Source organism: Mytilus trossulus, unplaced genomic scaffold (assembly GCF_036588685.1).
Source record: "Mytilus trossulus isolate FHL-02 unplaced genomic scaffold, PNRI_Mtr1.1.1.hap1 h1tg000138l__unscaffolded, whole genome shotgun sequence".
Taxonomy (NCBI): domain Eukaryota; kingdom Metazoa; phylum Mollusca; class Bivalvia; order Mytilida; family Mytilidae; genus Mytilus; species Mytilus trossulus.
The window spans coordinates 95,982-106,709 of NW_026963302.1; the positions used below are offsets into that span (position 1 = coordinate 95,982).

Below are 10,728 nucleotides of genomic sequence, written 5' to 3' on the forward strand. Positions count from 1 at the left end.
AGAAATAACAAATAACAACCTACATGACATTTTTTTTTTTCAAATTTCAAACGTCTGTTGCATTGCTCTTGATAGGATATCCAGTTTCATTTTGGCATGACAAAGCCATAATACGTTAAATTAAAGTGATGTTGACTTGCAATTCAGGTTTTTGAATGGAAGCAAATGCACAGGAATCATCTCTTTAGTGGTAGTTGTCAGTTTTATCTTACTGATATTTTCGTCTACTAATTTGAAGAACATCGTGTAGATGGGGAATCGAATCTGTAGTAGTCTTTCAAATCTATTCATAGGTTGTCTAGATTTAGATGATTTTATAGCTTCACACATAGATTTATACCAATGGCTTATGTTGAATACATATGTCATAATAAAACTAATGTTGCTCTCAAATAATCTTGATTTATAATGGTAGTTTAAGATCATGACAAGTTTGATAAGACGAACAGCAATATACCTAAGACATATCATTTTTGTTCATCTAAATAGTTTTATTCCTCTTTTTCCAAATTCATAAATGATATCCGTGTTTAAGGTGTGTCTGTTTTTGTATTGGTTTTGTTTTCTTTAAATTGTGTTGTGTGCATATATTTATGAAAACACAACTGCATCTTGGCAGAGCTGTTCTAAAAGGAAAAGAAAGGTTATGTTTCAACAATTCATGACACAAAATCGCTAAGCACAAAAGAAAAGAAAAAGCAATAAAAAAGACATTGTATTGTTGGTGGTCTTACCAGAGTCAGCCTGGAAAAAACTCAGCTCTCACTAGAAGTTTCAGATGGACATATTATCTTTCTGAAAGGACTCATGGATTGTTTTCGTTTGATTAATGTAGTGGCAAAGTGAGAAATCCTATTTAAGGCATAAACAAGCTCATTAAACCTTATCCGTTTGAAGAATTTGGATTTTGGTTAAAATCAACCTTCACTTAAAATGAGTTGTATATTGGATAAGGATAAAACGTTTTCCTGACATTACCTAGCCGTTTATTTTTTTCAAATGGCTTAACTTGTGAAGACAGTGATATTTACAAAACACGGTTCATTGGGTTTATTTTCTACTTCAAGGGGGAATACAAATTAGATGATGTTATATGAGTGCCAATGAAACAACAATGTACGAAAAGAAGATAATTAAAGTTTAAAGTACAACCTTCAATACGGAGCCTTGACTCATACCGAACAGCAAGCAATAACGAACCCCAAAATGACTTCCATACAAAACATGACAAAATTAAACGTTGGACAATGTTAATCATTTAAAAACAAATGGAGAACAACTTGCATATTCCTGACTAAGTACACTAGTATACTAGTATTTCTACATTGGTTAGAGGTATAGGGGGGGTTGAGATCTCACAAACATGTTAAACCTGCCGCATTTTTGCGCCTGTCCCAAGTCAGGATCCTCTGGCCTTTGTTAGTCTTGTATTATTTTACTTTTAGTTTCTTGTGTACAATTTGAAAATTAGTATGGCGTTCATTATTACTGAGCTAGTATATATTTGTTTAGGGACCAGCTGAAGGACGCCTCCGGGTGCGGGAATTTCTCGCTACATTGAAGACCTGTTGGTGACCTTCTGCTGTTGTTTTTTTATTTGGTCGGGTTGTTGTCTCTTTGAAACATTCCCCATTTCCATTCTCAATTTTAGTGTGTTTAAAAATTTGTGAGAATCTGAAATCGAAAACACCTGTTTAACTGTGCAAACGGAAACAGTATGTGTATATTTTCTTTAAAAAAAAAACCCACTGAAACTGATAATCATTTATACCATATTTATTACAATTAATTTTGTGATCGTGTGGATTCAAGATTGCATGATATGCTTTGAAATGCACAGAAGAAATTTGTTAAAGACCAGTCTTGAAGACTTCCCATCATAAATGGTGGAATGAAATCGTTTACCAAATGTACATGCGCATACAGTTTCTCAAATACTATCATGTCTACTTTTTTCAAAGCACATGTTGTACTTGCAAGCATATCGTCAGCACTTAATGCATTGTCATCACTTAGTTCACAACCTTTCGATTTCAAAGATGATGCACATTCACTAATCATTCGATTGGCTTTCGTTATACTTTTTAACTTTCCCATAATGCTCTTTGATCGAGTCATGTGTTCAAGTTCATTACACACATATTTAAAAGCTTGTTGTCCACATGCTTTTGTGCATTTAAAATCTTTTTGATGTAAGTCAGGTGACAAGTAGGAGTCACAATCTACCGTAGGACTTCCGAAAAAATCGTTTAACTCCTCATCACTTTCACACAACTCACTAAGCGTTAGGGTACGCCCATTTCGTAATGCAACTATGGCAACGTTTTTCTCAAAACATTTGTTCGATGAGTTTCGCATACAGACGGATTCATCTTCATCATCATCTAGAAGCCATTGTTCTTGCACACCGATTTCTTTCAAAGATGTCGATGTAACAAAAGAAGCCATTTCTTTAGCTTCATCTTTATAGATGTTTTCGAAGAGGTCGGATAATGGCTCAATCAAATGTTGATAAAGTTGTAGTTCGTAAAACACCCATACATTGTTAAGGTTGATTTTGGTGCAATTGGCTTTCTTGTTGAATGATTTCTGTTTAGATAACAATTGAACCAATGACTGACATTGGTCATAAATATGTTGCATTACTTCTTCTTTTATCATATTTGTAAACCCTTTTTCGGGTGTCTCTGTTTTTAGTTCTGTACTCACATTTTCGTACGGATTACCGATTGCTTTTTGCTTTTCCATTTGTTGAGATGGAAGTGAAAAATCAATCATTTCCATAAAAAATGGAACGTTTTCGGATCGTTTCCTGTCAATTAGTGCTTTTTGACTAAGAAAATTTCTGATTTTCTTCACTGTTGATGCACAAAAAGTAGTGTATGTCTGTGCAGATTCAGTTGATTTGTCACTTAATATGTTTTGAATCCTTTCATTCAACGTTAACCATTTCTTGGGTTTTGGGCTATTTCCAAGGATATCGGTTGACAAGCGCTCTCCACATTTAGGTACATCATAGCCTGTACTTTCACCGGAGGCCTTCAGATCATTACACGCTTGGATAATCGCTTCCCGTACGGACGTGATTTTCACTTTTCCTTCAAACATGCTTTGCATAGCTGATTTATCGGCTCGCAAATTTTCTTTTAGTGTTACATAAGTGTCATGTTTTTCGCTATGTATAATCTTAACTTTTTTCCTCCTTTTTGTTCTGGTTGTAACATTTTTGATAGATTCACGGATGCATTGTAGTTTAAGAATCGAAGAATTTACTACATCTCTTTTCTTCCTCCATTCTATTAAATGAATCTTACTTTCGTTTGCGACACTATTGTGGGTCATGTCGACACAACTTTGGAATGTAATCAGACGATCTGTCAATATTCTGATTTCTCGGTTAACATCATCAAGAAGTTCCATTAGGAATTTGTCAGTGCAATGCTTAACATTACTATAACTTTCAAAATTTTCAGTTCGCAACAAACTTTCTCTATATTCTCGAAGGTTTTTTTCTGATTCCATTAATTGTTTATCTTTATCAATTGTTAAATTGTTCATATATGTGATTCTATGTTCCACGTCGTCTAGTGCATCCTTTAGACAAGTAAGGTCTTCATCTTTGAGAAGGACCAGAGGTAAAACATGTAAATGTAATATGCGCAATATTTCCCTGGACACATCGTCTACACTGCAATTCTTTTTATCACGTTTATGAATAAGATCAATAACAGCATTAAACAGTTCGCACTCTTCTAAACGGTCATCCTCAAAGACAACTCTAAGGGAACCAGAACCACCAAGTTGACTTTTCCGTTCCCAAAACACATTTCTCAAATCACAGTCTATCTGAATAGTTTTGATAATCAGGCTTTTAAACCAAATGGCAGGTTCGATTTGGAAGTCTGATTCGATGTTGTTCACTACTGGCATATAAAAATCCTTTAAGGCTATGCCGGAATATTGACACGTTTTACTGCGGTATTTCAGTACAAGTTCCATCTTCATTGTCAACTGAATACAACTAAACACACAGGTTTACTTAATTAACCTTAAAGACGTAAGTAAAAGTTCCTCTCGGTTTTTCAATTGATTATGTTTTTGCTTACAAAGATCTTTATATGATCTGTGTTTGAGTTGTTTACTTTCTGGAAATGCCTAACGTACGTTTCACTCGTGTATTTATTACATGTTCCTGGTATAAATAACATAAACCACTTGTTCTATTTTGACAAGGAAGTTTTTATTGGTGTTACTATGAAAAACCACAATTTACTACACTTTAATTTGTTTCCTCGTATTATCGTAGGCAGGAAAACGCTTTTAAAATCGTAATTGGTTTTTATTCATGTGTGTTGTTTTTAAAATGAACACTTAAGGATAGCTAGTGAAAACCTTCTAAACAGCATGGAGGTGTCATTCATAAAAATATATCTTAAGACTAATTATCCATATATGGTACATCGACCTTGACTTATTTACAAAATCATTTGTTGCATAAGTCTTTTCTTTGAACCGAACCACTTAGTAAATAAATGAATGAAATCCATACCACAATGGTTTTAGGGTAACTATGGTCAACCACTTTAAATCAAACTTTAATTTCAAAATCACAGAAAATAAATTTACATCCGAATACTTAATATTTGAAAGTTTTTAGTATTAAAAAATATTACACAGTCATTAAAACGCTATGTTGTATTTTAATCCTTATAAAGAGTCCACAAAACACTAAAGATGTGTCATTAAGCTTAAGGTTACAATTTCATTTATTATTCACTGATTACTAATTATTTTGATAGTTTTCGCATATGTGTAACTAGCGGAATGACCTAGTCATAAATTATTATCCAGACTGGTAACCCATACCAATGGTCTCTCGTGCAAATAACTCGTAACAGTGCCTCTCGTGCAGGTTACTTCCTGTATATTAACTAACATAGATACCAGGACTAAATTTTGTATGCATGCCAGACGCGCGTTTAGTCTACAAAAGACTCATCAGTGACGCTCGAATCCAAAAAAGTTATAAAAAAAAAAAATAAAGTACGAAGTTGAAGAGCATCGAGGACCAAAGTTCCTAAAAGTTTTGCAAAATACAGCTAAGGTAATCTATGCATGAGGCAGAAAAGCCTTAGCATGTCAAAAATTCAAAATTTTGTGAACAGTAAATTTATAAATATAATCATATCAATGATAATTCATGTCAGTACAAAAATGCTGACTACTGGGCTGGTGATACCCTCGGGGAAATAAATCTCCACCAGTCTATTTTTGTCGTTTACGTAGAGTGTATTCATTGTGTTTTTACAGTATACAGGGTACGGAATTTTGTTTCGTGCGTTTCAAATTAGCAAATGATGGTTTTTACTCCAAATGAAATAAATTTGGACAGTTGTAAGACATGCATCACAAGCCTCATTTAGAATTCCCCTTCAACAGGAACGGTCAAAGTCGTATTTGAAAGCCGCGGATTTATAAGACTCCAGACAGTTGAAGAGTCGACCAAATAATTAAAAGCCGGAAAAGCCGAAGATGTTTAAGAATCAAAATTGTAACTGTAAAAGAAGGACGAAAGATTCCAGAGGGACAGCCAACATCATAAAACGAAAATAAACTGATAATGACTTGCTAAAAATGAAAAACACAAACAGACAAACAAAAGAAGACATGACACAACATATAAAATTAAAGAATAAGCAACACGAACCCTACCGAAAACTAGGGGTGATCTCAGGTGCTCCGGAGGGTAAGCAGATCCTGCTCCACATGTGGCACCCGTCATGTTACCAAATCCGGTAAAAAGTCTAATTCGGTAGGTCACATTCATGAAAGGGAAGGTGATTGTAGTTACGACGTAAGGAAACATATCCGATATCATTTGTGAAACGGTAATTCTATAACAGTTAACCAACTCGTGATGTTAGAGTTGCAGAATATAAGGAATAACTAAAATTGTCTCGAAATATAAGTTTTATTTGTACGCAGCTTAACAAACCAACATTCATGTTATTTGTTTATACAAAAACAATATGTCGAAAGTATATTGTAAATAGATTAATCATGGCCTTTTCTTATTCGGCCCAGGAATCATTCATAGGCCCAAATTTGCCATCCACTTGAGTTAGAGCTGATCTTTGGGTACCGGTGAAATGCCATAAATCAATGGCACATTTTCCTAAAATTTGTTATTATACCCTTTCAAAATCAAATTTAATAAGATGACTTTTTCCTAGTAGAGAGAAACTTGTATATTGATGATATACTATGGAGTCAAGAAAGTTTCCTGAAAATGGTGTCAATTTGAATTATTTATTGCAATTTCACATGAATCTAAAAGACAATTCACACATGTACATATGACATAATGGTGATTGTTTAATGGACTAGCGATTAGTTCTTATTATTGCAGCAATGTCAGGAGATAACCATAGAAATTCGGCAGGAAAACTTATGTACTTGGAAAACTGTGCACCAAGACTCATGCATCGGTTGAGCCATGCAGTAAGCATTTCATTTTTATATAGCAAATTTGACTAGATTCTTATGAGAGTTCATTTTTTAAAGAAACTAATTGTTATTGAAGTTTTAATTCGCAATTGGAAAAGATTGTTTATGACCTGTTACATATGCAAACATTTTCCTTCAACTTACCATCTGGTTTTTAGTATCATTTATAGTCTCTGTCATGTCCACTCCTTGTCTTGTAAATCCTCTTTACATTGTATTACCGACTCACGAGTCCAACCTTCAAATCATTATGATTAGAGAAGAAGATTGTATGGCCAACATTATAAAGCAAGCAAAAGAAGAAATTTAGGGCTGGGGCATCCCCTATTTCAGAAAATAAGATATGTCGGTAGTTGTTTTAACAGTAATTGAACTAATCTGACAAAAAGTTTCAATTAGAATTCTTACGTGCAATACTTATTACGTTTTTTAAATTTTAACTTTTAATTAAAAACGAAAACACCTCAAGATGACGGAAACATGAACACATACAATAAATGCATAGCATTGTCTATGCTAGATACGCATTTTTGAGCTGTACAGGCAGAAAACAACAGGTGTGAGATAGATTTTACATAAATTTACTGAATAACAATTTTCTTCCCTCCTTTATCACTTTTTCTAATTGTCATTTCTATGCTTTCTTTATCACCTTTCCCTTTTTGGACAAGTTTCAGCAATTTATTTTCACATTTGAAATCTCTTAAAACTTTCATAAGACCCACTTCCTGTAATTATTTTAAATATCAAATCTTTTTTTTTAAAAGGAACTTGATTTCTTTCTAAGTAAGAACATGACGATTATGAATTATGACCCCTAACTGGTAATTCTATAAAATAACACATCTGGTTTAAAAATCAACTTGATTTCTTTCCAAATAACTACATAACCTTAGTGTATAAGTTGTTAAAAAAACTAAGTTAAAACTTATCCATGATTGAAGAAAAGTAAAGAAAAGAAAAACAGACATTGTGAGACCAAAATACGTAGAAGTTGGCATCTAAAATAAGTTACGGTTTGGCCTTTATCAGTGCACAAAATGAACACACGATAATTAACTACAAAGGACTTCTTATATTGGCTAGGATTTGCTCATTGTTGAGGTCAGCTTTGGTAGTTTGAATCATTCAAAACATGAAGGTGTGATACTCTGTTTACAGTGCTTACTTCAAAAGTTTCTTCTAAAACCTATTAAGTAAGATCGATATCAAAGTTTGGACGAAAAAGATCAACGATCTTATAAACCAAATAAGACTAAACTATTGAGCCTAAACCGTATATATAAATGAATATGTGGTATGATTGCCAATCACACAACTCTCCACAAGAGACATAATGACTCAAGAATTAACAACTGTAGATCACAGTATGGCCTTCAACAATGAGCAAAGTCCATACCGCATAGTCAGTTATAAAAGGCCCCGAAATGACAATGTAAAACAATTCAAACGAGAAAACTAACTGCTTAACTTATGAACAAAAAATTATCGAAAACAAAATATGTAACACAAACAAACGACGACCACTTAATTACACACTCTTGACTTAGGACAGACAAATGCATACAGAATAAGGCGGGGTTAAATATGTTAGCGGAATCCCAACCCTCCTCCTAACCATGGATAGTGGGTTAACAGTACAACATAAAAACGAACTATAAAAATAGTTGATTTTAAAACATTAACACAAATTATATACTAGGTATAAATTACCTAAACATAGATTATTGGACGAAAGTCGGAATGATACCCTAGGGAGTGTTAATTAACCAGAAGCATTTCCGACTAAAAGTTGTATATTCAATTTTCACAATGACAACAGTTATCTTTATCAATTTATTTATGATATGTTGGTAGAGGAATTTGTCGATAGCTGTCTTTATTCGTTTAAACGGTCATATTGTATCATTCCAGTCATTTATGAAACCTCATTGTCTTTTTTCTTTATTTCTTTGGCGAAGTTGTAGTTCATATATCAGAATAAGGGCGAAAAGATTTTTAGCTGTTGCCACGTCATACTTTCAAAAAACTATTTGAATTCAGTTTTTATAATGTTATCGACTTCGTTGCTTGTTTCTATATTGAAGGTATATCGTCTGGTTATTTGTTATTTATTCATAATATTTGGTTCTTTTGTTATTTGCCCTCATTGTTCCAATTGTTTCAACTTTTGTACGCGTTTAATGACACTTATAATCAAACAACATTTTCTTGGAATGAATTCAAATTTAATTAACCAGCGGATATCTCATGTTTAAGAATTACCACTTTTGTGATTGCGTCATCTTCAAAATTATATTTATCAGGCTATTAATTTTTGTAAGTCATTCCGTCTTATATGCTCTACTCCTAGTATATTACGACTACTTTCATGAAGTCCATGTTAAACATAGCATCATTCTATAGAATTAAAATTATACTGATCTCCTAATCATGTTTTTGATGACATTTATCAGTTAATATGCTATTGTAAAAACATAACATATCATTTACTAAGTTTTACTGTACAGAACAGAATGTTAAGGTTATTATCGATTTCGTCATCAAAAAGTTAAAATAAAAAAAATGCATGTACTTAGTCAGAAATGAGACATTTGTTATCAATTCGTTTGGTGTGTATGAGCTTTTGATTTGCCATTTGATAACTAGCTCTTCGTTGAGAATTTTCCTCGAAGATCGGTATTTTTGTTATTTGAATTTTTTCAACATTGACAAAGAATAAACAACCAAATGGAAAAAGATAGACTAGGTTTGCAAGCAGCACTGAAAAACATCAAGTCAAGATTATAAAATGTGGTACAATGCAAAGAAAACAGTTGCAATGAATTGATTGATGGTTTTATAAATCCGTCAATTAGGCCATCGATTGTCGTCAAAGTAACTGTACAATAAAGATGCACAATACTGTGAACAAAACGGAAACTAACCGCGGGACTTAAATTAAGGATTAACAAATCATTGAAATATATGATCTGTGTCTTCGTGGATTGTGTACTAATTGTGTGCAATTAGTTGTTCAATTCCTATCACCAATAAAAGGCAAATTCTCTTTTGTTTGTTTTTAAAATTTCAAATCGAAATCAAATTCAAATCTAAAACTGATTTTAAAAAACTTTTATGATAGAAAAATAAGAGGCTTCATCATGTGAATTGAAAATAACTATGGTATCAAAATACTATGCTAACCCGCACGTAATGCTGCGGAAGTCAATTTACATGTACCACAATTTTTGATAAATCTACAAGACAACACGCACATATACTAATGCCATAATGTTGACTAGTTGTTGATTGGTGACCAATCCAGTGTCAAAGGAGGAAACCTTCATATCTTAGTCAATGGAATTCGAAGTCGAACACATCTTTTCATGAAATGGTTTCTAAAGCACAACCTTGTTGACAGACTACTTCTCATATATGATAGATAAACAACATATCTCACTCTGTCACATAGAGCACCTGCACGTTAAATCAGCTGTGAAGCACGAGGTACACACACCAGCTTTATTGAGAAAATAATAACTTAAGTAGAAGCTGCTATGTTTGTATTACAAAACCTTGTTGTGAACTAGATATAGGCAAATTGAGTACTTTTACTTTTTAATTTTCATTGTGTAAACTAGATATAGGCAAATTGAGTACTTTTACGTTTTGATTTTCATTGTGTAAACTAATGCATTTTCACGAAGGACAACTGTGCATTGCAAATCGATGCTAAATTTATTATCGATTTTCTTAAATGTAAGTGCAAGTCAAAATTGAATTACTTGCTTCCTGTTCAATGCAATCAGAAAAAATTGATATCTTTTTAAATTCTGATTAATGTTAAAGAAAATAGAAATCAAGAGGTAAACCAGATAGTAATATATAATTTTTATTTGGAAGAGATAATTTAGACATTTTTACATGATTATGCAAAATTAAAAAAACCCGTTCCTTTCTAAATCTAACTTTTCCTCGATCCTTCTCCAGGTTTTTCTACTGGTTTGTTTAATGATTTCTTTTTTTCTCTCGTAAAGATACACAAAACACAGATTTTGTTATTTCCAATCTCCAACCTTTAAAATGCTGTTACTTTCTTAAGACTGTGTATAAATTAATAAAAGATGTCTATGTAGTTAGATAAAAGGTTAATCTTTTAAATGACTGCAATATTTTTATTATGCAATCATTATATATAGACAATAATAGTGCATTGACGTGACATATCAACGATATAAG

General features: G+C 32.7%; 1 protein-coding gene across 1 annotated transcript; it reads right to left on the reverse strand.

Annotated features, from left to right (window-relative positions):
* Nucleotides 1-1,780: 1,780 nt before the first annotated feature.
* Nucleotides 1,781-4,205, reverse strand: LOC134700351 (uncharacterized). Its single transcript, XM_063561710.1, has one exon. It carries the CDS (start codon nt 4,003-4,005, stop codon nt 1,786-1,788), a length of 2,220 nt encoding a protein of 739 aa, XP_063417780.1. The 5' UTR covers nt 4,006-4,205; the 3' UTR covers nt 1,781-1,785.
* Between the last annotated feature and the right edge of the window lie 6,523 nt (nt 4,206-10,728).

What these genes read in the sequence shown, in the direction of transcription:
- LOC134700351 (XM_063561710.1), bottom strand. Translation starts at nt 4,005, where the DNA reads ATGAAGATGGAACTTGTACTGAAATACCGCAGTAAAACGTGTCAATAT.